Source organism: Scyliorhinus canicula, chromosome 6, assembly GCF_902713615.1.
Source record: "Scyliorhinus canicula chromosome 6, sScyCan1.1, whole genome shotgun sequence".
Taxonomy (NCBI): Eukaryota; Metazoa; Chordata; class Chondrichthyes; order Carcharhiniformes; family Scyliorhinidae; genus Scyliorhinus; species Scyliorhinus canicula.
The window spans coordinates 148,410,471-148,437,561 of NC_052151.1; the positions used below are offsets into that span (position 1 = coordinate 148,410,471).

At 48.0% G+C, this 27,091-nt stretch overlaps 1 protein-coding gene across 1 annotated transcript in view; it reads right to left on the reverse strand.

Moving 5' to 3' along the window:
* The window catches only part of slc66a3 (solute carrier family 66 member 3), a 69,425-nt gene extending 44,113 nt beyond the window's left edge, over positions 1 to 25,312 (reverse strand). The window contains exons 1-2 of the mRNA XM_038800256.1: positions 25,298 to 25,312; positions 25,031 to 25,213 (exon numbers count right to left, since the gene is read on the reverse strand). Coding sequence (XP_038656184.1) covers positions 25,031 to 25,182 — 152 coding nt within the window. The 5' untranslated portion in view covers positions 25,183 to 25,213; positions 25,298 to 25,312. The remainder of the gene's footprint in view (positions 1 to 25,030; positions 25,214 to 25,297) is intronic.
* Between the last annotated feature and the right edge of the window lie 1,779 nt (positions 25,313 to 27,091).

Below are 27,091 nucleotides of genomic sequence, written 5' to 3' on the forward strand. Positions count from 1 at the left end.
CAATATGGAGTGTCACACTTTAGGAAGAACAGGGAAGCTTTGGAGAGAATAAAGAAAATAAATGACTGAAATGGTTCTAAAGATGAGGGCCAGACATGAACAGAGTGGAGAAGTTGATGCTGTTCTTCCCCCCCCCCCCCCCCCCCCCCCCCCCTTCCATTCATTTGTGGGATGAGGGTGCCACTGACTAGGCCAGAGTTTGTGGCCCAGCCCTAAGTGCCCTTGAGTTGTTGGAATTTCACTCACCTAGACAGGGTGCAGTATTCCATCCTGACTTGTTCTTGAAGGTGGTGGGTAGGGTTTGGGGAGTCAGGTGACGGATCATTCACTGCAAAATTCCAAGGTTCTCACCAGCTCTTGTTGCCACGCTATTAATATGGTTGGTCTGGTTCAGTTTCTGGTCAATGGTGACCTCAGGATGTTGATGGTGGGAATTCAAAGATGGTAATGCCATTGAATGTCAAGAAGAGGTGGTTAGACTTGCTCATGTTGGAGGTGGGCACTGCCAGGCACACTGGCGTGAAAGTTACTTGGCACCTGGAATATTTCTGCGCCCTTCCTACCATCAGTGCTTTTCCCAAGTAGTGCTCAACTTGAAGGAGTACCCACTCATCAGCTGAGGCAGTGTGGTAAGCAGTAATCAGCAGGAGATTTCAATGTCCAATTTTGACTTGATGCTGTGACTCTCTCTTTCTGAACCTCATGTTGTTTCACTCCCAAACCACAAGCTCTCTCTCTCTCTCTCTTTGACTCTCTCCCAAATGCATCTTCCAAGATTCGATAGAAATTGGAACAATTCTACGGATTGGAGCTAATGTAGCCCCACCAAAAAGGGAGGTAGAGAGAAAAAAGTGAATGATCAACCAGTCAGCCTGACGTCAGCAGTGGGGAAAATGCTTGAGTCCATTCTAAAGGCTTCAATAGCAGGGGACTTGGAAACCAGTGGCAGGATCGGACAGAGTCAGCATGTTTTTACGAGAGGGAAATCATGCTTGACAAATCTATTGGAATTCTTTGAGGATGTAACTACAGTAGTCCCCCTTTATAACGCGGGTGTTGGGGTCCAAGACAGCCACCCGCGTTGCATCCGAGCCGCGGATATCCACGATGAGGGTTAATTTTAGAATACAGGGCTACAGAGGGGAGGGGCGATGTGAGACCATGCTGGTCTTGCAGAGGCCCGTATGACCTCCTCCTGTGTTCTCTGCTCTCTCCCTCCAATCAGCCGGCAGTGTCAATTTCAGCGGCCGGCTCACTTTGATCCGGAGAGGGAAGCTGCTCTCTCACTGAAACAATCAGCCGGCCGCTGAAGTTGACACTGCCCGCTGCTCTCTCCCTCCAATCAGAAACATTAAAACTTAAAAGTTGGATTGGAGGGAGAGAGCAGCCGGCAGTGTCAATTAACTATGCTGAGGCCGCATCTAACCAGCTCCCTGGTTAGACCCAAATGTGGACCAGGCGGAATGGCACTTGGGGAGTCTCCCAGGTCATTAGAGGCACTTGGCTGTTCAGGAACAGGGTAGGGTGGCACCATGGTTCTCCCCGATACATGGGCACATTGACACTGCCATTCTAGCACCTTGGCACTGCCACTCTGGCACTGCCAAGGTGCCACAGCCAGGCTGGCAGGAGCACTGCCAGGGTGCCCGTGCCAGAGTGGCAGTGCCAAGGGTTAGGGTCTGAGGCCATGTCCATGAAAGGAGGGATGAGGGGGAATGAAGGGGGGGGGGGGGCGACTTGGGAAGGTTTAGGGAGTGAAAGGTTGGGGTCCTGAAAGCGAGGGGACCCAGCGGGGGGGCGTGGAAAGGCCTAGAGAGGAGTCTCTCAGTGACTCCATAGCAAGGTGTCCTCACTTGAGGATGTGGGATAATGCCCATTTGTGTGAGGGGTGACATTGCCTGTGGGTATGGGGGAGGCTCAAGCTCACTTCGAGATTGGGGCATACTTTCAAAATGGTGGCCCAATCCCTGAGGAGCTGGTCTGGCCAGCATGTTCATCTCCCCAGTGCTGAAAGAAATTCTGGGCTAGCCTGGTGAGAAACTCCCTTGGGATCCCATAAATAGCGGTGGGAACTCGCTGACAGAGCCGGAGAGAAACCCAACCCCTCCTGAAATGACAAAATATCTTCAAATTTGCAGATGATACAAAATTGGGTGGGAGGGTGAGCTGTGAGGAGGATAGAGAGATGCTTCAGTGGGATTTGGACAGGTTGAATGAGTGGGCAAATGCATGGCAGATGCAATATAATGTGGATAATAAATGTTAGGTTATCCACTTTGGTAGCAAAAACAGGAAAGCAGATTATTATCTGAATGGCTACAGATTGAGGAAGGGGAATTTGTAATGAGACCTTGGTGTCCTTGTACACCAGTCACTGAAGGTAAGCATGCAGATGCAGCAGGCGGTAAAGAAAGAAAATGGCCTTCATAGTGGGAGGATTCGAGTGCAGGAGCAGGAATGTCCTGCTGCAATTCAACAGGGACTTGGTGAGACCACTGACAAATTTTCCGACTGTTGGGATTCACTATTCCCATTGGCAGCGCATCCCCGCCCGTGGAATTCCTGGCAGTGTGGGGTGGCTTCAATGGGAAATCCCATTGACAAGTGGGGGGGGGAAGAGAGAATCCCACCTCCAGCGAGCGTCGTACCACTGAGAAACACACGGCTGGTGGTGTGGAGAACCCAGTCACACATCGGAATAGTGTGTGCAGTTTTTGTCTCTTTATCTGAGGAAGGGTGTATTTACTATGCAGGGAGTGCAGCCAAGACTGACTGATGTATGAGAAGAGGTTTAGTCAGTTAGAATTATTTCCCTGGAGTTTAGAAGTATTGAGGGGGATCTTATGGAAACCTATAAAAGTCTTAACAGGACTAGACAGGGTAGATACAGTAAGTATGTTCTCAATGGCAGGGGAGCCCAAAGTCAGGGGGTCACAATCTGAGAATAGACCATTTAGGACTAAAATGAGGACAAATCTCTTCACACAGAGAGTGGTGAGCCTATGGAATTCTCCACAGTGTTTCTTAAACTTTTTTTCCCCAGGACCCACTTTGACAAAGCAGCCAACCTTCGCGACCGAGGCTGGCCGAACTTCATGGCACACTATTTCCACTTAGCTTTCATGTGACAGGTGAGCCTGCTTGGTCCTCACAATCTCACTTGCTTCGTCATTCAGTGTTACATTTCTGTTAAGGATTTCAGCTGTCGGTTTAAGTTCTCGCTGCAAACTTTGTAAAAAATGAAGATGGCTGAGCTCAAACCCACCACCATGCTTAATCTTCAAATGCCTTTGACGTTTGAGGCTTTTAAACTTTTATTTACCAGCACTTCCCTGCATATATCACACATGGGCTCTGTATCCTCATCTGCATTGGCAAAATTAACAATGCCATGCCTCAAAAAATCATCTTTATAATGCTTTGTTCCCTATTTCAGTTTCTTCTTAATTGTTTTGCTCACCAGAGGTCCTGGAGCTCTGGATACTGCTCACAGCTCACACCAGTACTGCTTAGTTCTGCCATGGACTCTCCTGCGTAGCTCTCTCCAGCAGATTCAATTGTGAGATCCTGGCCTGTGTGTATATCTGGCCCTCTCTTCCTTATTACAATATGATCCATCTTCAGTTCTTCACTCAGTCCTGTTAGTTGCTTGCTGGCAGCTCCAAAATGGAGGAATCTCTCCTCCATGATGTTGCGCCAAAGCATGGACCTATAAGGTGCATGACGTTTGTGTATGTACCGGGCGCATGACCTGCTCTCTGCTGCGCTTCTGGCCAGAAGGCTCCAGTGTTCGCCTTTAGGCCAGTCACGGCCAGCATTCTGAAAAGCAGGCAGCGGGATTGGCCACTTCTCCCGCGATCGGGAACGCAATGACTGATCACTCCGTGATCCTCCCGCCATTCGCCCGTGACCCATGCGTAGGTTGTTACCCTGGGTTTGGAAAACCCTGCTCGATTACACAAAACATTGTCATCGGGATTCTCCATCCCGGGATGCGTTTCCCAGTAGGACAGAGATTCAGGTGTCAGAGCCAAATCCGCGCCCCCCCCCCCCCCCCCCCCCCCCCGCTGGCGACGGAAACAAATTCACGGCGCACGGCAGCGGGAACATGGAAATAAATGCAATGAGTCATTTGCATCTATTTAATGGACCCAGCGCCCTATGCTCCGGCCTTCCGCAATTCTCCAGTCCCCGTGGTTGGGAATCACATGGCTGCAGATCCCATGTGATCTTTACCAGCGTGGACCCGAGGTGGTGGACCTCACGGTGGGCCAAGGGGGATCTTGGCCCACCGCGAGGTCCATCACACCAGGGCCACACTGGTAGAGACCATCCGTGCGCATGAGGGCCACCCTACCCCCAACAATGCACTGCCTGCCCATGCCTCTTCTACCAGACACTCCCCCCCACCCCCCCCCCCCCAGAGGGACCCATGTAATAGGGAGAACCCCACCCCCACAGGGATCCCTGTAATAGGGAGATTTCCTACCGGGACCCCTGTAATGGGGTATCCCCCCTCAGGGACCCCTGCAATAAGGGAACCCCACATCCCAGGGATCCCTGCAATAATAGGACCACCCACGTAAAGGAACCCCCTCCATAGGCTCAATCCCCTCCTCCCCCCACAGTCCAGACAGAGGCAGCGGGAAGTATTATTACTGTAATACTTAACTTGCAGCTCCAGGTGTCCATTCCTTGAAGGGGAGCAGCTGTGCCTGCCATGGTTCCAAAAGAACCATTAGCTGCAGGTCATTCATAGCTTTCTAGTAGTGGTCTGTAATTGACAGCTCATAAAAACCATCTGCAGCTTTGAGTCATTCATCTCCCTTCACAGTTCAGTGGCCTAAGTGGTGAGACCTCAATGTTTTGTAAACATTGACCACATCAAAGAGAGGTAAGTGCAGTGAAATCACACGTTGAGAGCTTGGAATGCACTTAGTGCTTGGAATGCACTGATGGCCACTGATTTCTGAGACTGTGTTGCAGATCCCCAATGCTTCTTTAAAATAGCTCATACTTTCCATTAACTTTCGCACCGGAGGATAGTCTCAGATCTATATTCCCCAGATTTGGATAAGGGGATAACCTATGCTTAGTGCTTGGAATGCACTTCCATCCTATTTTCTATGTTTCCAAACCTGGGCTGGGATTCTCCCATACCCGGCAAGCGGGGGGTCCCGGCTTGGCGGAGTGGCGTCAACCACTCCAGCGTCAGGCCTCTCCAAAGGTGGGGGGCTAGGCCCGCGCCGGGGTGGTTGGCACCACGCCGACTGGCGCCAAACCCGGCACCAACGGCCTTTGACGCCGGCCGGCCGGCTGGCTTCGGGGCAGGCCAAAAGGCCTTTGCCGGTTCGCGCATGCGCCGGTGCATCAGCTGCCGCTGACGTCACCACCGGCGCATGCGCGGTAGGGGGGTTCTCTCTGCCTCCGCCATGATGGAGGCTGTGGCGGCGGCGGAAGCAAAAGAGTGGCCCCACGGCATTGGCCCGCCCGCCGATCGGTGGGCCCCGATCACGGGCCAGGCCACCGTGGGGGCACCCACCGGGATCCGATCGCCCCGCGCCCCCCCCAGGACCCCGGGGGCCCACTCACACTGCCAATCCCGATGCCACCAGAGGTGGTTGAAACCACGGCGGCGGGAGAGGCCTCTCAGCGGCGGGACTTCGGCCCATTGCGGGCCGGAGAATCGCCGCAGGGGGCTCGCCAATCGACGCGGAGAGCACGGCGATCGGAGCGGCACGATTACCGCCCCCGCCATTTCCCAGGTGGCGGAGAATTCGGTCACGGTGGGGGTGGGATTTTCGCCGGTCCCGGGCGATTCTCCGCCCCTGCGGGGGGTCGGAGACTTTCGCCGCTCATCCATGTTAGGTGTCCTTCTCTCTACTCAACAATTTTGACTCATAAATCCACTCACTATCAAATCGTCAATCCCTGTCTTTGGGAACATAGGAATTGTAATTAGAAAATGTTGAAACACAACTTTGTCAAAGACATGTCAGCAGAAGTTAAATTGTAGACATTAAGTGACACAGACATAATCATTTTTACTGAAACAATAGATTCATGAATTGGGCATTAGAAAACTCCATTAATAACTTTTACGTCTCAGATTTCTTGGGACAGGCTACAGAGAGATATATATCCAATTCAGAATTCCTGTGTCACCAATATTTTATGCCCCCCTAGCCTAGTTATCTTTCCATTTTAGCTCCAGCCTCCCAACTCACCTCTACACACATTATAACACCTAAGTTTTACACACATTCTGAATTACATCATCCCATCAAAAGGCTTTTGGAGAACGAAGTTGGCGATGTTTGCTATCATTCCAGACATCTTGTCAACAGAATTGGACCAGCTGAGCACTGATGACCACTGATTTCTGAGACTGTGTTGCTAATCCCCTCATGCTCCTTTAAAATAGCTCATACTTTGACTCGATGGGCTGAATGGCCTCCATCTGCACTGTAAATTCTATCATTTCCATTAAATTTCCCACCAGAGGATAGAGTCTCAGATCTATAGTTCCCCAGATTTGGGTAAGGGGATAACCTATGCTTTTCCCTCATTCTCTGGCCCCACCAAAGACCTCAATACGGTATTGAAATGTTTTACCAGACTATCACATAAGCTTCAAAAAAGTCCTTTCTATAGGTAAAGATAAATATTGCCCTGGATGCTGGAGATGACCCTCCTTATATTCTTCGTGACAATGCCATGAGATCTCTTACGTCCATCTGATATGGCAGTAAGTTCATTGCTTCATGTGAAAGAGAGCATCTCTGCAGTGCAGCATTCCCTAGTATCAACCTAGAATTTTGTGCTCATATCTCTGGAGTGGGACATGAATCCCACAAACCTCTTACTCAGCTGGGAGTGTCAGCTATGGCTGATTGATTTGATTTATTGTCACGTGTACCGAGGTACAGTGAAAACTAGTGTGCTGTGTACAGTCCAGACAGATCGTACCATACATGAAAAACATCGGACATACATAAATACACAATATAAAGACATAGACACAGGCATCGGGTGAAGCATACGGGAGTGTAGTACAGTAGTCCCCCTTTATAACGCGGGTGTTGGAGTCCAAGACAGCCACCCGCGTTGCATCCGAGCCGCGGATATCCACGATGGGGGTTTTAAATTTATTTAAAAATCTATGCTAGCGCTTCCCATTGAGAGTCTACGGGGGGCCGGGGGGAGAGGTCAGACCCCCGTAGACTCACAATGGGAAGCGCTAGCATAGATTTTTAAATAAATTTAAAACCCCCATCGTGGATCTAATTAAAACAGTGTCAATTTCAGCGGCCGGCTCACTTTGATCCGGAGAAAAAAGCTGCTCTCTCACTGAAACAATCAGCCGGCCGCTGAAATTGACACTGCCGGCTGCTCTCTCCCTCCAATCCAACTTTTAAGTTTTAATGTTTCTGATTGGAGGGAGAGAGCAGCCGGCAGTGTCAACTTCAGCGGCCGGCTGATTGTTTCAGTGAGAGAGCAGCTTCCCTCTCCGGATCAAAGTGAGCCGGCCGCTGAGATTGACACTGTTTTAATTAGATCCACTGCCGGCTGATTGGAGGGAGAGAGCAGAGAACACAGGAGGAGGTCATACGGGCCTCTGCAAGACCAGCATGGTCTCACATCGCCCCTCCCCTCTGTAGCTGGGGTTCAGGCTGTGGCTGCTGGGGTACAGGCTGTGGCTGCTGGGGTACTGTGGCTGCTGGGGTTCAGGCTGTGGCTGCTGGGGTACTGTGGCTGCTGGGGTTCAGGCTGTGGCTGCTGGGGTACAGGCTGTGGCTCCTGGGGTACAGGCCGTGGAGAGATCAGTTCAGTCCATAAGAGAGTCATTCAGGAGTTTGGTAACAGCGGAGAAGAAGCTGTTTATGAATCTGTTAGTATGTGTTCTCAGACTTTTGTAACTCCTGCCTGATGGAAGAAGTTGGAAGTGAGAATGACCAGGGTGTTTGATTATGCCGCCCACTTTCCCAAAGCAGCGGGAGCTGTTGACAGAGCCAATGGATGGGAGGCAGGTTATGTGATGGACTGGTCTGTGTTCACGACTCTCTGTAGTTTGTTATAGTCTTGGGACGGGCATTTGCCATACCAGGCTGTGATGCAGCCAGATAGGATGCTTTCTATGGGTTATCTGTAAAAATTGGTAAGAATCAATGTGGACATGCTGAATTTCCTTAGCTTCCTGAGAACGTATAGGTGCTGTTGTGCTTTCATGGTGTCGATGTGGGTGGACCAGGATAGATTGTTGGTGGTGTGCACACCTGGGAATTTGAAGTGTCAACCATCTCCACCTCGGCACCGTTGATGCAGACAGGGGTGTGTATGATACTTTGCTTCCTGAAGTCTATGGCCAGCTCTTTAGTTTTGCTGACAATGAGGGAGAGATTATTGTCATTACACCATGCTTGTCATAGTTACAGTGTCCATACACCAGCCTCCCCGGACAAGCGCCGGAATGTGGCGACTAGGGGCTTTTCACAGTAACTTCATTGAAGCCTACTCGTGACAATAAGCAATTTTCATTTTCATGCTACAAGGTTCTTCATCTCCCTCCTCTACTCTGACTCATCGTTGTTCGAGATCCGACCCACGACAGTCGTGATATCAGCAAACTTGTAGATGGAGTTGGAGTCACATTTTGTCACACAGTCATGTGTGTACAGGGAGTATAGTAGGGGGCTAAGTACGCAGCCTTGCGGGGCTCCAGTATTGAGGACTAACATGGTGGAAGTGTTGTTTATCCTCACTGATTGTGGTCTATGGTCAGGAAATCGAGGATCCAGTTGCAGAGGGAGGAGCCAAGTCCTAGGTTTTGGAGCTTTGATATGAGCTTGACTGGGATTATGGTGTTGAAGGCGGAGCTGTAATCAATAAATAGGAGTCTGATATACGAGTCCTTGTTGTCGAGATGCTGCAGGGGTGAGTGTAGGGCTGCTGATTCTACCCTGAGCCATTCTAAATCTAGCCAGCACCTTTCCCTTGTGATCTGTGGACAATCTTTCCATAAATAAAGTTCCAGATTCATAAGTTCCTTATGAAATTAGCATGATTAATTTTGGAAACAAAATTAAACTAAAGAGCGTACAAGTGCAAGGAATGAGAAAATTCAGAGCTTGCCCTCCTGCCACAGACCATGCATTATTTACCCTGTCATGGACTCTACCTATCTATTTAACAGTGAGTAAATGTTCTGCATAAATACCCCCTGATCCTAAATGTAATAAGGCTTTCACAGAGGCTTACTGTAATTACTTCATTATTAAAAATTTAGCCCAGCTCGATACAGAACGCCACAACGAAACACCAAGCAAGTCTGAATATGAAAAACACCTTATCAGGAAAGACCACAGTTTTCAAACCATCCTGCTTGTCATAGTTACAGTGTCCATCATCTTTAAATCAAATTTATCTTCATAAATATTTACATTCTATGCAAAAGTGCATATCGCCTGTATTACCATTATTCTTTTTAACAAATGCAGAAGATTAATCACACATCATTTTAAAAAGTGTTCCTGATAACTTAATGAATACCAGGAGGAAAATAACCAACCATTTGGTCTAATTTTATATTTTTTTATGCAATTAAATAATTTCCCAAGAATTTCAAAACCTTTCACAGTACAGGGCCTGGGATTATAACCGCCCCTAACTTTGTTTTTTAAAAAATTTAAAGTACCCAATTTTTTTTCCAATTAAGGGGCAATTTAACATGGCCAATCTACCTACCCTGCACATCTTTGGGTTGTGGAGGTGAGACCCCCGCAGACACGGGGAGAAGGTGCAAACTCCACACGGACAGTGACCCGGGGACGGGACAGAACCCAGGTCCTCAGCACCGTGAGGCAGCTGCCCAACTTTTGGATTATAATGCCAGTTTAATTATAGAAATTTTCTTTAACTCTGCACAAAGACAAATTTATCCCATGGACTGAGAAACCAGAGGTAGTGTGTTGGTATTTAAAAAAATCTTTTGATGCCATGTGAGCGCTGCTGGCAATGCCAGAATTTATTGCCCATCGCTAATTGTCCTCGAGCCGCCTATTTGAATTGCTGGAATCTATCTGCTGCGGGAACACCTACAGTGTAATCAGGAAAGGAGTCCCAGTGAGTCCCAGTGATAATAAAGGAATGGCGATATGTGCCAGGGTGGTTTGTGACGTGGAGGGAAATGTGCAGGTGGTGGTTATGGTGTTCCCAGGCATCTGGTTTGTTCGTATAGGTGTGAGGTGCCACAGGGTTTGTAAGTGCTGCTGAAGGAGCCTTGGTTTGTTGTGGCAGTGCATTTTGTATATAATACATACTGCTGCCACTGCATCTCGGTGGGAAAAGGTGGGAATATTTAAGGTGGTGGGGTGCCAGTCTCGTGGCCTGTGTTGTCCTGGCCGATGTTGAGCTTCTTGAGCTGCAGTCATCCAGTACAAGGGACTATGGTCACAATCCTGACTTGTACCTTATAAATGGTAGACAGGCTTTGGGGAGCCAGAAAGTGAGTTACTCAGCTTGCAGTTCTCAACTATTAAAGTGACTCATTTTGCCCAACACTGTATAAGTTGCATTAAACAGTAATGCTGGTAGTTAAAGTGAGATGGTATATTTTAGGATCAGGTTTAAATTGTTTCTATTTGAATTTATCTGAATTATTCCAGTTTGCATCATTTGGGATTTTGGATAAGACTTATCTGCCTGTTTTGTGTGCAGTCAATGAGGATTCAGATTTTTGAATACCTCTGATGTTCAAAAGTAAATACTTCAAATTACAATTTTATAAAGGGAGCACTTAACCATAATTGGATCTGTTAATGACAGAATCACAAATTTAATTTTGCCAATCAATATTACTTTCACATATTTTTAGTAAATGGATCATTGATTTTACGTAATGCAATGTCATTTTGGCATGAAAATTTCAAATGATAGAAGAATTGACATTTGAAATAACTTTGAAATAAGAGCAGTCTCATAGTTCTGCTTTTACTCCGAGATCCAAAACTCAGCTTGACCCCATCACCAAAGCAGCATGTGGCAAACTCACTTTCAAATCTGTCAATCCAATTTCACTGGACCAGACGCACAGAGGGCGAGATTCTCCCATATGGGGAGAAATCGTAAGGCTGGCATCAAACCCGGGCGGGTTTGACGCCAGCCCCCCCCCCCCCCCCCCTTCCCGACCGGGAACCGATTCTGGTCCCCGGTTGGGGCTAGCAGCCCGACGCCGTAAGCTCCGGCATCACGGGCTTAACGAATTTCGTTAAGCTCGCTTGCCGGAGTTAGCGCCGGCTGACGCGTCATATGACGTCAGCCGCGCATGCGCGGATTGGAAGACTCCAACCCGCGCATGCGCGGATGATGTCATCGCGCATTTGCGCGAAACCCGCGCATGCGCGGGCCGGGTTGCCCCTCAGCCGCCCCGCGAATGGATACTGCGGGGCGGCGGAAGGAAAAATGGTGCGCGGGCATCGGGCCCGCTGCCCGCGATCGGTGCCCACCGATCGCGGGCCCATGGCACCCTTGCCACGGCCGTGGTACTGCCGTGCCAATCGGTGCCATGGTTATAAAATGTGAGTGTTTACGGCCGTTTTTACGAACGGCCAGACCAGGTGTGTTTGCCGTTCGTAAAAACAGCCGTAAAGGGCTGGGAACTCGGCCCATCTATCAGCTGTGAATCGCTGCCGGCTGTAAAAAAACGGCGGCAGCGATTCGTGTCGGGAGTTGGGCCTGGGGGGGGGGGGGGGGGGGGTGGGAGAATAGCGGGAGGGCGACGGAACAGCGTGGCCGTAAAATTTTACGAGCCACGCTATTCTCCGCACCGTCGGGAGTGCGGAGAATCTCGCCCAGTATGTTCCAAAGTGATGAAAAAAGAATATGCTCGTTACAAAAAAGCATAATTCCAAAGATTAAGCATACAACAGTTAGACAGAAATAAATATGGTTTTGTAATGGGCTTCTCAAAATTTCCTTAACAAAGGTCTGTTTTTGAATACTATTTTTGAAATCTGTTTAAAGCAGGAAATAATGAAAACATATTGATCTTTTACTTCCCTGCCTAATGAAATGACATTTTTAATATCAATTCTGTGTTCCCAGTAGACTTAAACAAACAGATAGAAAGCACCTTTACTATTCAACTGATGGAGATGACAGCACACTGTTCATTTCTAACTTGTCTAGAATGAAGAATTGCAGCTTTAGTTAGGAATCAAGCAACATAAAATATAAATGCAAAGTTAAAAAAAAAATATTCGGGCAAATGAGTGCAGCTTTGGAGCTGATTGCATACTTGGGAGTTTGGTGAATGGAAGAGTTTGGTGAGCAGGAGAAGCAGGTGTTCATTTCCTATTGCTTTCATCCAATTTTTTTCACCCTGTACCGACTGGTTCCTACCCTACTACAGGGAAAGAAGCTAGCTGTTTGGTGAGGATCTGATAAGTGGTTACAGTCTATCCCATTCACAAAGTTTAAAATATTACAGGAACTGGTGGTCAGCTTAATAAAATATATAAAAAGGAAAATAGCTAAGTGAATAATATAATTGAGTAATTGATTTAAACATATTAAGAATGGCAGGACAGGTGATCTGTCAAGGCTGTAGCATGTGGGAGCTCCTGGATGCCAGTGTGATCCAGGGCAAACATGTCTACAATGACTGTTTGCAGCTAGAGGGGTTTCAACACCGAGTCATTGAGATGGAGGTTGAGCTGCAGACAATATGAGATATGAGAGGGGGGGGGGAAAGGTAACTGGATGCTTTTTACCAGGAGGCAGTTGCATTCTTTAAGATAGGGTTTCCCGATTTGGTCAGTGGCCAGGGACAGGAGGGTATGGCTGCAAATGAGATAGGTAAATGGACCCAGAGGGCAAGAGTACAGGAGCCTCAGCCTTTTCAATTGTCCAATTGGTTTGAGGTTCTCTTAGTTTATTTTGATGGGCGTGGGGCTGAAAGGTGAATGAGCAAACTGACCATGGCCCCTTGTACAAGAATTATTCAAGTGGGGAGCAAAAAAAAATAAATACGATCTGATAGCTATTACAGAGACATGGCTGTAGGATATAAGATTGGGACCTGAATTAAGGCTATATTTAGGATGGACTGGAAACTAGGAAAAAGCGGAGGGGTGACTCTGTTAATTAATGATGGTATTCTCACGTTAGAGAGGGATAGCCTAAGTTCAGGAAACCAGGACGTTGAAACATTTTGGGTGGAGATGAGAAATGATAAAAGCAAGAAGTCACCTTTGAGAATGATATATAGGCCCTCTAACAGTAATCATATGGGGCGCAATTCTCCCCCCCCCCCCCCCACGCCGGGTGGGAGAATCACGGGGGCGCTGGGCGAGTTCTGCCACACCGCCCCGGCACCCGATTCTCCCCCCCCCCCCAAACCAACGCGCCGAGATTTACGACAGGCCACACGTAGAATCGCCACTCGCCGTTTGTAACAGGCGAGCGGCGATTCTCCGGCCCGGATGGGCCGAGTAGCCTGCCCAATATGACGTGTTCACGCCAGCGCCAACCACACCTGGTCGCTGCCGGCGTGAACAGCGCATGAACGCTGCGGGGGCGGCCTGTTGGGGGGGGGGGGGGGAATCCAGCACCGGGTGGGGCGCTCAAAAGGGGTGTGGCCCGCGATCGGTGCCCACCAATCGGCGGGCCGGCCTCTCTGAGAGATGCACTCCTTTCCTCCGCCACCCCGCAAGATCACTCCTCCATTTCTTGCGGGGCACCCGCAGGGAGGACGGCAACCGCGCATGCGCGGGTTGGCGCCGGCCAACCTGCGCATGCGCGGGTGACGTCATTTACGCGGCTGCGTAATTAACGCGGCCCCGCTTTTATGCGGCGCCAAGGCCCGGCGCGCGTAAATGACGCGGCGCCGTTTCTAGCCCCCCGGGAGTGGGAGAATAGGGGGCGAGGAGCGGCCTTCGACGCCGGAGTGAAACACTCCGGTTTTCACTACGGCGTCGGCACTTAGTCTCCCGTTGGGAGAATCCCGTCCATGGTAGGGTGCGGTACAAAGGTAGGAATAAGGGGAACTTGTCGGAAAGGTATAGTGATAATCATGGGGGATTTTAATCTACATATAGAGTGGGAAAATCAGGTGGCCTGGATGAGGAATTCATAGAATGTTTCAGGATAGTTTCTTGGAACAACACGTTCTGGCACCAACTGGGGAGCAGGCTACACCACACCTGGTACTATGCCATTGAGACCTCATAGTGAAGGTAGCAGCGACCATAATATGATGAAATTTTACATTCAGTTTGAGGGAGAGAAGAATGGGTCCAAAACTGGTATTTTAAACTTAAATAAGGTCGCTTATGAGGGCATGAAAGTACAGCTAACTGGTAAATTAGGTTGAAAATGAAATGAAAATCGCTTATTGTCACGAGTAGGCTTCAATGAAGTTACTGTGAAAAGCCCCTAGTCGCCACATTCCGGCGCCTGTCCGGGGAGGCTGGTACGGGAATCGAACCGTGCTGCTGGCCTGCTTGGTCTGCTTTAAAAGCCAGCGATTTAGCCTGGTGAGCTAAACCAGCCCCTTAAGGTTAAGGGATATATCAGTAGAGATTCAGTGGCAGATGCAGTGGCAGACATTCAAGGGGATATTTCAGAATACACAGACTAGATATACTCCAATGAGAAAGAAAAGTTCCACAGAGAGGACCCACCATTTGTGGTTAACGGAAAACTTCTTTTTTTGCAATATATTTATTGTTTTTTACATTTTATACATAACAAAGACAAAATGCCCCACCGCAAACATCACTAATACAAAATGAAACACCCACAACACCCCTCCACTTCCCCCAAAACCATGCTCTTCCCCCTTGCCCATCTCCAACAGCTAACGGTGACCGACTCCTTGAAATGCAAAATGAACGGGTGCCATCTTTAATAGACCCCCTGTCGATCACCCCCCTCAAGGTGAACTTAAATTTTTCACAGTGTAGAAATTTCATTAAGTCTCCCAGCTATACTGGAGCACAAGGCAGAGAAGCTGATCTCCACCCCAACAGGACCCACCTACGAGCAATCAATGAGGTGAAGTCTAACACATCCACCCCTGTCCCCGGCCAGAACTCTGGCAGGTCCGACACCCCAAATATGGCCCCTGGGGATTGGGCTCCAAATCTATTTGCAAGATTGCCAGCATGGTACTGCAGAACGCGGCCCACTACTTTCCTAAATCAGGACAAGAATAGAACATGTGAACATGATTGGCCAGGCCCCTTCCACACCGCTCCGGTCGGGGGCCGTTGACAGCGCCCCCCCCTGGCAATTCTCCGGGCCCCAATGGGCCAAGTGGCCAACGAGTTTGGCCGAGTCCCGCCGGGCGTGGGTTACTCAGGTCCCACATGGCGGGACCTGGAAGGTGAGTCTGCAGGGGCCGTCCTGGAGGGGGGGGGGGGAGATCCGACCCTGGGGGTGGACCCCACGGTGGCCTGGCCCGCGATCAGGACCTACCGATCAGCGGGCGGGCTGGTTCTGTGGGGGCCTATGTTCCTCCGCACCGGGCCCTGTAGGGCTCCGCCATATTGCCCGGGGGGCGGCGCGGAGAAGGGAACCCTGCGCAAGTGTGCAAATACACCGGCCGTAGCGCGGGTGCGCGGAAATACGCCAGCCATTCCGCGCATGCTTGAACTCGTGTGGGCCATTCTACGCCGGCTGGAGCTGCGGGGACCACTCCGGCAGTAACCTAGCTCCCTAGGAAGGGGAGCATTCCTTCTTATTGGGGATCGATGATGCCAGAGTGGTTGGCGCCGCTTTTCACGGCGGCATGGGGACATAGCCCCATTATTGGAGAATCATGCTGGTGGTGTTCACCCTGTACAACACCTCACACCACACCCCCTCCTCCAGCGCTATCCCCAGTCCTTCCTCCCACTTAGTCTTAAGCCCCTCCAGCAATCCCATATCTTCCTCCAGAATCCTCCTGTAAAAGAGGCACTCCTCTCCTCCATGTCCACCACTGACATCACTTTCTCTAATAGCGAGGTGGGACGCATCACCGGGAATGTCGGAAAGAGCTTCCTCGCAAAATCCAGCACCTTCATATATTGTAAAGTCTCAGCCTGTGGGGTCCCATACTTCTCCGCTAATGCCTCCAAACTTGCGAACCACTCCTTCAGAAACAAATCCCTTATTCCTACCACTCTCATGCACTCCCAGCCCTGGAACCTCGCATCTAATCTAGATGGTTCAAACAAGTCATTTGCACAGATCAGCGCAATCTTCGACACCGTCCCTCACTTAAAATGCTGCCGAAATTGCCTCAAATCTTCAAAGTCACTACCACAACCGGATTGCCAGAATATTTTCCTGGGGATAATGGGAGGGGCGTCATCACCAGCATCACCGACCCCTTACATGAACTCGCCTCATCTTAATCCAAATTTCCTCTTGATCCCCGTACCAACTCAGCACACTCTCGGCGTTCACCGGCCGGTAGTAATAAATCAAATTAGGCAGCGCCATTCCACCTGACTGCTGATTCCTCTGAAGCACCATTTTCCGAATTTTGGCTATCTTGCCCGCCCAGATAAACAATGTAATCATTCACTTCATCTCCTGAAAAAACACCTTCGGCAAAAACACCAGCAAGCCTTGGAATCAAAATAGAAACTGGAGTAAAATATTATTCCTTATCGATTGAACCCTGCCGGCCAACGACAGAGGGAGGCTATCCCACCTCTGTCGATCCGCCTTGACCCGACTCTCCAAGCTCGGAAAGTTCAATTTAGGGAGCCAGGCCCAATCTCGAGCCACCTGCACCCCCAGATACCTAAAGTGGGAGGTTGTCGCACGGAACGCCAACCCCCCAAATCTGCCGCCCTCCCCAGCGGAGAAACCGAAAAGCATTCGCTCTTCTCCAAGTTCAGTTTATATACCAAGAAAGCCCCAAATTAGGTTACCAGCCCCATTATATCTCCCAACGTGGGGACCATATCCAAGATATACGGAAGAAGGTCATCGGCATTTACGAATGCCTATGTTCCACCCCTCCCCCGCCCTCACTATCCTCCTCCACTTTCCGACTGCCTCAACTCGTTAGCCAAAATCTCTATTGCCAATGCAAACAGGAGAGGGGACAAAGGGCACCCCTGCCTCATTTTCCTATGTAACAAATATCCTGAATTCAGAACGTTCGTATGGACACTCGCCTTGGGCTCCCTATAAAGCAACTTAACCCGCGATACAAACTTGGGCCCTATCCCAAACCGCTCCAACATGCAAACACGTAACTCCACTCCACCCTTTCAAAGGTCTTCTCTGCATCAAACGCCACAATAACCTGCTGTTCCTCATTTCCTTAAGGGGAGAGCATCATGTTCAACAAATGCCGCACATGCAAGGACAACCGCCTGCCCTTTACAAACCCTCACTGACCACCTGCGGAAGACACTCCAGAACCTGAGCACCAGCACCTCAGCAAGAAACGTGGCATCCACATTTAGTAGAGATATCGGCCAGTACGACATGCACTCCACTGGGTTCTTATCTTTCTTCAAAAGAAGCGAGATGAAAGTCTGCCTCACCGTCCCCGGGAGAGAGCTACTCTTGCCACCGTATCCCCAAATCTCTCCACCAACAGTGGAACCAGCCGCTCCGCAAACTTCCACCGGGAGCCCATCTGGCCTCGGTGCCTTGCTGGTATGCAATTTCCCTACAGCCGCCCGAATCTCCTCAATCCCCGGTAGCTCCTCCAACCCCTCCCTATCCTCCTCCTCCACCATACAGCACACCAAACCCTCCAAAAACTCCTCCATATCCGACTCATACCCCAAGCGGCTCCGACCTGTACAGCTTTTGATAAAACTCCTCAAATACCTTCTTCACCTTCTCTGGAGCTTTTGATTAAATAAATTAGAGAGAGTATCAAACTTAAAGATAAAACATTTAATTATGCAAAGCAGGTCAGGAGATTGGACAGAATATTAAAACAGCAATGAATGATGAAAAGATTGATAAGGAAGAGGAAGGCAAGAGAAAGCTAGCTAGATGGAAGGAATGGAGTAACTCAAGAGAATTGCAATCACCAGGGATGTGAGACTGAAGGAATTGTTGAGCAGCAAGCTGAAAAGTCCCCCGGGTCCTGATGAACTTCATCCTAGGGTCTTAAAAGAAGCAGCTAATGAAATAGTTGATGCATTTGTTTTAATTTTCCAAAATTCCCTAGATTCAGGGAAGGTTCCATTGGATTGGAAAACATCGAACATAACTCGTTCATTTAAAAAGGAAGACCGAAATCAGGAAACTACAGGGTATTTAACTTAAAATCTTTTTTTTTAATTCATGCACGGGATGTGGGTATTGCTGGCTCAGCCAGATTTATTGCCCATCCCTAGTTTGAACTGCTGCAGTCCTAGAGGTGTATCTACACCCACTGTGCTGTTAGGGAGGAAGGTCCAGTAGGTTGCCTCAGCAACTGTGAAGGAACGGTGATATATTTCCAAGTCAGGATCGTGATTGGCTTGGAGGGGAGCCTCCAGGTAGTGGGGTTCCCAGGTGTATGCTGCTCTTGTCCTTCTAGATGTTAGTGGAGTGTGCTGTCTAAGGAACCTTGGTGAGTTGCCGCAGTGCATCTTGTAGCTGATACACATGGCTGCCACAGTTCGTCGGTGGAGGAGGGATTGAGTGTTTGTGAAAGGAAGAACAATTAAGCGGCTGCTTTCCTCTGGATGGTGTTGAGCTTCTTGAGTGTTGTTGGAGCTGCACTTATCCAGGCAAGTGGAGAGTATTCCATTCCATCGCTGACTTGTGCCTTGTAGATGGTGGGCAGGCTTTGGGGGTCAGGAGGTGAGTTACTTGCCACATGATTCTTAGTCTTTGACCTGCCCTGGTAGCCACAGTATTAATATGGCTAGTCCAGTTCAGTTTCTGATCAATAGTAACTCCCAGGGTGTTGATTGTGGGGGATTCAGTGATGGTAATGCCATTTAATGTCATGGGGCGAAGGTTAGATTCTCTCTTGTAGGAGATGATCATTGCCTGACACTTGTGTGGCTCGAATGTAACTTGCCACTTGTCAGCCCAAGCCTGGATATTTTCCAGGTCTTGCTGCATTTGGACATGGACTGCTTCATTATCTGAGGTGTCGTGAATGGTGCTGAACATTGTGCAGTCATGTGCAAACATCCCCACTTCTGACCTTATGATGAAAGGGAGGTCATTGATGAACCAGCTTAAGAGGTTGGGTCTAGGACAGTACCCTGAGGAACTCCAGTAGTGATCTCCTGGAGTGAGGTGATTGACCTCCAACCACCACAACCATCTTCCTTTGTGCCAGGTATGACTCCAATCAGCGGAGAATTCCCTACCACCCCCCCGATTCCCATTGACTCCAGTTTAGCTCAGGCTTCTTGATGTCATACTCGGTCAAATGCTGCCTTGATGTCAAGGGCAGTCACTCTCACCTCACCCCTGGCATTCAGCTCTTTTGTCCATGTTTGAACCAAGGATGTAATGAGGTCAGGAGCTGAGTGACCCTCGCGGAACCCAAACTGAACAACAATGAGCAGGTTGTTGCTGAGTTAGCGCCACTTGATAGCACTGTTGATGATTCCTTTCATCACTTTGCTGATGATGGAGAGTAGATTGATAGGGCGGTAATTGGCTAGGTTGGAATTGACCTTTCTTGTGCATAGAACAGACCTGGGCAATTTTCCACATTGCCGGGTATGCCAGTATTATAGCTGTAGGAAGAGGTTGGCTAAGGGTGCGGCAAGTTCTGGAGCACAAGTCTTAAGTACTATTGCCGGAATATTGTCAGGGCCCATAGTCTTTGCAGACTCCAGTGCCTTCTGCCGTTTCTTGATCTCATGTGGAGTAAATCGTATTGGCTAAGTTTTACATCTGTGATGCTGGGGAACCCCAGAGGAGACCGAGATGGATCATCTACTTGGCATTTCTGGCTGAAGTTGTTGCGGATGCCTCAGCCTTGTCTTTTGCACATAGGTGCTGGGCTCCTCCATCATTGAGGATGTGGATATTTGTGGAGCCTCCTCCTTCAGTGAGTTGTTTAATTGTCCTCCACCATTCATCGCTGGATGTGGCAGGATTGCAGAGCATTCATTGTGGAATTGCTCAGCTCTGTCTTTTACTTGCTGCTTATGCTGTTTGGCAAGTAGTCCTGTGTTGTAGCTTCACCAGGTTGACACCTCATTTTTTGATATGCCTGATGTTGCTCCTGACATGCTCTCCTGCACTCTTCATTGAACCAGGGTTGATCCCCTGGCTTGGTGGGACTGGTAGAGTGGGGGATATGCCGGGCCATGAGGTTGCAAATTGTGGTTGAATACAATTCTGCTGCTGCCGATGGCCCACAATGCCTCATGGCTGCCGAGTCTTGAGTTGGTAGATCTGCTCGAAGTCTATCCAATTTAGCACAGTGGTACTGCCATGCAACACGATGGAGGGTATCCTCAATGTCTGTCATAGGGAAAACGTTAGAAGCTTTTATTAGAGATGTTAAAGAAGGGCACTTAGATAAATGAAAAATAATCAGGCAGAGCCAACATGGTTTTGTGAAAGGGATATCATGTTTAACAAACTCATTGGAGCTCTTTGAAGTAGTAACATATGCTGTGAATAAAAGGGGAACTGGTGGGTGTACTATATTGACATTTTCAGAAGTGTTATATCTCTGAGTTTGCCACAAAGAATAAAGGTATGTGAGGGTCTTTTAGAGATTTTATTAGGGAAATTGCTCAAACAATCTAAGTTGGAGAACTGAAGCCATGTAACCATTCACTGCCGGCGTCACTACAGATCGCATGATGCCATACCAGCAGTTTGTTAGTCCAAAAATGACTCAACTTGTGCATTATCTCTGTACACATATGTATATATATATTACACGCACACACAACTGAATAAGACAGCCTCTCAGGTGGATGGTATTCCTTTGTGGGTTGTATTTAACGTTCTAGAATCTAGCTGCTCTCGACCTTGGAAACGTCAGTAGGTGGTACCTCCTGGGAAGTTACTCCAGTGTCCATCTGTAAAGGTATTGGAATGTCCTCAGAAACAGATTCTGCAATTGTCTCTGTGTTCAGGCTCTGTTCTGAAGTACCGCTTTCTAAATTTTCCAGGGGAAATGCTTCTTGAGAAGTTTCAGTGATTTCACTTTGTGAAGCTAGTAGCAGGTCAGCATGACTTCACCAAACTCTTTCAGCAATCATGGGCACAGTGTATGATATTGGACTGTCTTTGCTCGGAGCACAGCAGATACCCATTTCTCATTGGTGGTGTTGCTTTTGGCGAGCACTTGCTCTCTTTGATTGGATTCTCGCTTTTTACAGTTCTGTTCTCTCTTGGCAATCCGTTGTTGTTTGACAATCTCAAAGATATCAGGTAGTATTAACAAATCACACTGTGTTCACAGTTTCCTCCTGATAACTCTGTTTTGTTGCATGTGTGGTGTTCCGATCAGACACTAAGAATGTGTTTACTCTTCTTGCCAATGTACCTTGGTCCTTCAGTGCACTGATGGAATGTTTCAATGAGTGAATGAAATGTTCACCCAACACATTTGTTGCAGGATGGTATGGAGCTGACTTGATGTGGTGTATACCGTTTCCCTTCAAGTAGCCCTCAAATTCCTTCAAAGTGAGCTGAGTTCCATTGTCACTCACGACCTGCTCCGATGTTCCAAATCTTGGGAATATTTCATCTAGCTTCTCAATAGTTTGTTCTGTCATCGTAGATTCCACGATCAAGATTGTGGCCATTTAGAATATACATCCACAATCACTAGGAACATGTGCCCCTCGACTGGACTAGCATAGTCTGTGTATATTCCCGGCCATGGCTGTGTTGGCCATTCCCACATATGGAGAGGTGGAGTGTTCCTCAGTTTTGCACAGGATTAACTTTGCCCCACTTTCTCTTCCATTTGAGAATCTAATTCTGGCCACCAAAAATAATTGCAGGCAAGTCCCTTCATCCTTACCACACCAGTGTATCGCACATGTAGTTAGTGAAGGCTCTACTACGCAACCACGGAGGAATAATCACTGGGATTTAAAAAAAATTAATTTACAGGATGTGGGCATTGCTGGTTAGGTAGGCATTTATTGCCCATCCCTAGTTGCCCTTCAGCAGGTGGTGGGAAGTTGCCTTCTTGAACCGCTGCAGTCTTTGTGATGTAGGTACACCAACTGTGCTGTTAGGGAGGGAGTTCCAGGATGTTACCCAGCGACAGTGAAGGAACGGCGATATATTTCCAAGTCAGGGTGGTGAGTGACTTGGAGGGGAACCTCCAGGTGGTGGAGTTCCCGGGTATCTGCTGCTCTTGTCCTTCTAGATAGTAGTGGTCGTCGGTTTGGAAGGTGTTGTCTAAGGAACCTTTGTGAGTTGCTGCAGTGCACCTTGTAGATGGTACACACAGCTGCCACTGTTATTCGGTGGTGGAGGGTTTGAATGTTTGTGGAAGGGGGAGCGATCAAGTGGGCCGCTTTGTCCTAGATGGTGTCGAGTTTCTTGAGTGTTGTTGGAGCTGCACTTATCTTGGCAGAGATTATTCTATTACACTCCTAACTTGTGCCTTGTTGGTGGACAGGCTTTTTCGGGGGGGGGGGGGGGGGGGGGGGGGTCAGGAGGTGAGTTACTCGCCGTAGGATTCCTCGCCTTTGACCTACACTGGTAGCCATAGTATTAATGTGTCTAGTCCACTTCAGTTTCTGATCAATGGTAACCCCCAGGATGTTGATTTTGGAAATTTAGCGATGGTTATTCCCCGTAATAAAAGTCCATTGTCAACTGTCAATAGTCTTCGTGTGATGCAGGGTTTGAGGTTTCGATTTTTTTGATGAATGTCTGACATTGTTCTTTTTTGGACCATGTCCATCACCTTCCCCATCACAGGATCGGTTCTTATATATCTCTAAACTTGAGATGAAGTCACAGATACCGTATCCGTGAGTGAGAATACAGACATTGACCAACTGTTCTTCTGAGTCATGACGAGTTGTAGTGACACTCTTGCCAAAACATCGGAATTTGCATGTTGCTCTGACTTGCAATGTTGGATCTCATATGTGAGTGCCGACAATGTCAAAGACCATCTTGGTAACCTACTAGCTGCGATAGAAGGAATACCTTTATAAGGCCCATAGTTTGTCGCTAAGGGTTCATGATCCGTCAAAAGAGTAAAGGTAATGGTGGAATATTCTTACCCTGAAAATGATGCTCAAAGCCTCTTTTTCTAGCTGAGCGTAATTCGTATCTGTGCTAGTAAGAGTGCATGAAGCAAATGCTATCGGTCATTCTTCCCCTGAAGGTATTATGTGTGAGACAACCTCATAGGATGACCCATCAGAATTAAGGTGTAACTTCAGCTTGGAATGAACCAACAACTCTGACTTCTGTAAGGCATCTTTTATCTCATTGAATTGTAAGAGTGCTTCCTGTTTATTTCCTTTGTTTCCATATTCTTTTCTTTCATTATTTTTGGTCCCATAATTGGAATGTGCCTTTAAGCAGAGGACTCAAGCTGAAGCAGACTCCTAGTTAGAAGTGTGTTCCCTGTTCTGTATTTTGGAAAGCAGACTTGTCGGCGCCGAGTGAATCTTAAGACCAGGTTTCGAGGAAGTCAAGTTCGAGTGACTCGCTGGCAACCTGTGGATTGGTCAAGACAGTGTTCTGCCCGTTAACAAACAGCGATTAGTTCCTGTGTGATGCTTCTGAGAGAGCTGGGCAGAAGTGATTAGACCTTGAAAGTGAAGAGGGCAGTCTCTCTCTCTCGTTGCTGAAGTAAAGAACTGCTTTCTTGTTCTAAAACTTGAGTGTCTGGCACATCTTTACTATAAACTTGAAATGATCTTGAATCTACAGAGAATGTAGACAACCTTACCAAAAAAAACATCTCAAACCTAGAAGGAAGAAGTACCAAAGCATGAACTCCAGAAAGATGTTAACTGGAAGCCATCCTAGATCCTTTTTCCTTTTATTAATATTTTCTTTTCCTCTGTGTTGTTTGTCTGTGTGTAAAGTTGGGAGTAGTTAGAAAGGGGGCTGAGAAAGGAGTTGGTTGGTTACATTTTTGTCAGTTTAAATATAATACTGTACATAATAAAAGATTACTTGTGTTTAAATTTTACAAACATGATGACTGCAGTTTATTGGGCACAATCAAGGTCCTCAGGTATTTAAAATCATTCCAATTTCACTTGTGTTGCGACTCAGGGTCAAGTGGGGTTGGAATTGAACGCGCAACAGATCATGGGATCATGACCGTATGCACTTTTGCATTCTTCTAACCAGTGCCATATCTATTTGGCACATAACAAAGTGTGTAAAGGCTTCAATCATGTTGCTAAATTTGGCATGAAGCTAAATTTGGCATGAATTTACCATCACAATTGATCAATCCTAAAAATGTGAAGTTGTATCACAGTTTGAGGACGTGGTGCTTCTAAGATTGCTGTCATCTTTTTCAGTTCCTTGTGTAAGCCATCTGTATCGATGCTGTGGCCCAAATAATTTATGGATATCTTGAAAAAGTCATACTTTTCCTTTTTAACTCAGAGGTTATGGTTTTGTAGATGTTTCAAAGTAGCTTCTAAGTGTTCCTGTTTACTCGAACTGTTGACTGGTGACCTACTGCCTGTCAATCACCTGCTGAATGTCAATTAGCTGCTGCCTGTCAATCATACCCTGTCTATCACCCACTGCTGCCTGCCAATCACTCACTGCCTATCAATCACCTGCCTGCCAATCACTCACTGCCTATCAATCACCTGCTGTCTGTCAATCACCCAGTGCTGCCTATAAATCATCCCAGCCTGTCAATCACCTGCTGCCTGTCCATTACCTGCTGCCTGTCAATCACATCCCTGCCTGTACATCACTCACTGTCGCCTGTCAATTACCTGCTGCCTGTCTGTACATCACCCACTGCTGCTTGTTAATGACACCCCACCTGTCAATCACTCACTGCTGCCTGTCAATCACCTGCTGCCTGTCGATTACCTGCCGCCTGTCAGTCAGCCCCCTGCGCCCCCGACCTGTTACTCACCCGGTCAGTTCCAGGATCAGGCTCCGGACGCTCAGTCCACGGGCATTTTTTGCTGCGACGACTGTGAATATTTGCGGCAACTTGAGCACCATGCACACAGCCAGGGTGCTGACATTGGCGAAGAGCAGCAGCAGCGCCGAATCCGGCTGCATCTTCCCGCCTGCTGCCGCTTTCTTGCCCTGGCTGAAATAAATATTTAAATAAATACAAAGCGCTTTTCCGGATACGCCTCGAAATGAATATTGACGTCGTGCGCGCGACACGTACTCGGCTGCAAAACCGGGCGGGACCTGGACGAGTGTGGAGGCTCCTCCGCTCGCTTCCTTCCTTACATCCGCCTCCTTGGGCTTTCAGCAAGGGCAGCACCTTATGGAAAGGTCTTTGCAAAATAATGATACCGTGTAACACTCTCAGTACTGGTGGACTGCACTGCACTCAAATCAGCTGCAGCTTTTTGTAAGATGCCAGTATAGCGAGGAGGGGAGATTTGCAAAGTTAAAGAGGAAGGGTAGGCAATAGAGTAGGGAGGGGAGTGATGTGGGTAATGAAACCAGAGTGTGGCGGGAAGAGACAGAATGAACAGACATAAGTGATTGATACTTCGTTTCATTCACAGTCTCTTGCAAATACTATTTCCGACCAAACTGTCAATGCAAACATTTCCCGAGAATGTGCTTCCGAGATAGAGGAAATTATCGACAGCCTTCCGAATTCTGCCATTGATAGTTACAGTAGGTGGGGTAAAGTCAGAATTTGGTAGTGGTTGGTGGAGCATCCCTGTATTCCTCAAGCTGATGGTTAGCCCATATTGCAACCTTTGAAAAACGGTATGGCCCTTTGAAGACCATGCTCACAAGGGCATTATTAGTCCCATACCATCTTCTCTGATATCTTAGTTTTCAGTATCTTACGTCGAAGAGTTCTGAATTGAATGTATATTCCATCAACATTTTCTTCAAATGCCCCAGAAAGTACGATAGCAAAGAATATGGTGGAGAGCGCAGGGGTGATGACACACACTCTTGTTCCACACCACTGGGTATGTCAAAAGGGTCAGTGTATTCCATAAGTCAGATACCCTGGCCATCATTCCATCATGAAACTACTGTTAACAATTTGATAGTTCTATCAGGACTTTTAGGTTTGGCCAAGACTTTCCACAAGACCTCTTAGTTTACCATGCTGAAGGCCTTTGTCAGGTCAACAAAGGAAGATCAGAATCGCATTTGTCATTTAGGGTATATTTTTTATATTTGCAAAAGGTCATGCTGCAAGTGCCTCTAACTTTCCAGATCCCACTTTGACTTCTAAGCAGCACATGTTCTGCTACGTGACTCACCAGACTGTTGAATAGAATCTCTGCTCGAATCGTACCAGCTAACACAGGGAGTGATATTCAACAGCCAGTCACACCCAGGTTTTCACCCTTTTCCTTTGTTCATTTATACATGGGAACAATCATAGCATACTTGAACTCCTGAGGAATGCTTTGTTGATCCCAAAATCCGTGATATAATTGTGTGAGTTTATTGGCTAGTCAGAGTCCCCAGATTTGTAAAATTCTCCGGGGATATTGTCTGAGTCTGGAGCTTTCCTTGAGGGTTGGGATCTGATGGATTTGTCAAACTCCACAACAAAAGATTTATTGTCCAAGTTTTCACATTTAAGCCAGTCGGGAAGCTTGTCTGCAGCTACCCCATTTACAGTGGATGGGTGCCTAAATAGGCCCCTAAAATGCTAAGCCCAGTGCTCTTTGATAACTGCCTTTTCTGTCAGAGATTCCTCATCAGTTATGAGAATAAATGCGTAGCCGGGTGAGGGAGGCCTATAGACGGGGAGGCAGTGGTGTAGTGGTATTGTCACGGCTAGCAAACCAGAGACCCAGGATAATGATCAGGGAGCCAGGTTCAAATCCCACCACGGCAGATGGTGAATTCAATGCAAATCTGGAATTAAATGTCTAATGATGACCATAAAACCATTGTCAGTTGTTGTAAAAACCCATCACTAAAGTCCTTTAGGGAAATCTGCTGTCCTTACCTGGTCTGGCCTACATGTGAC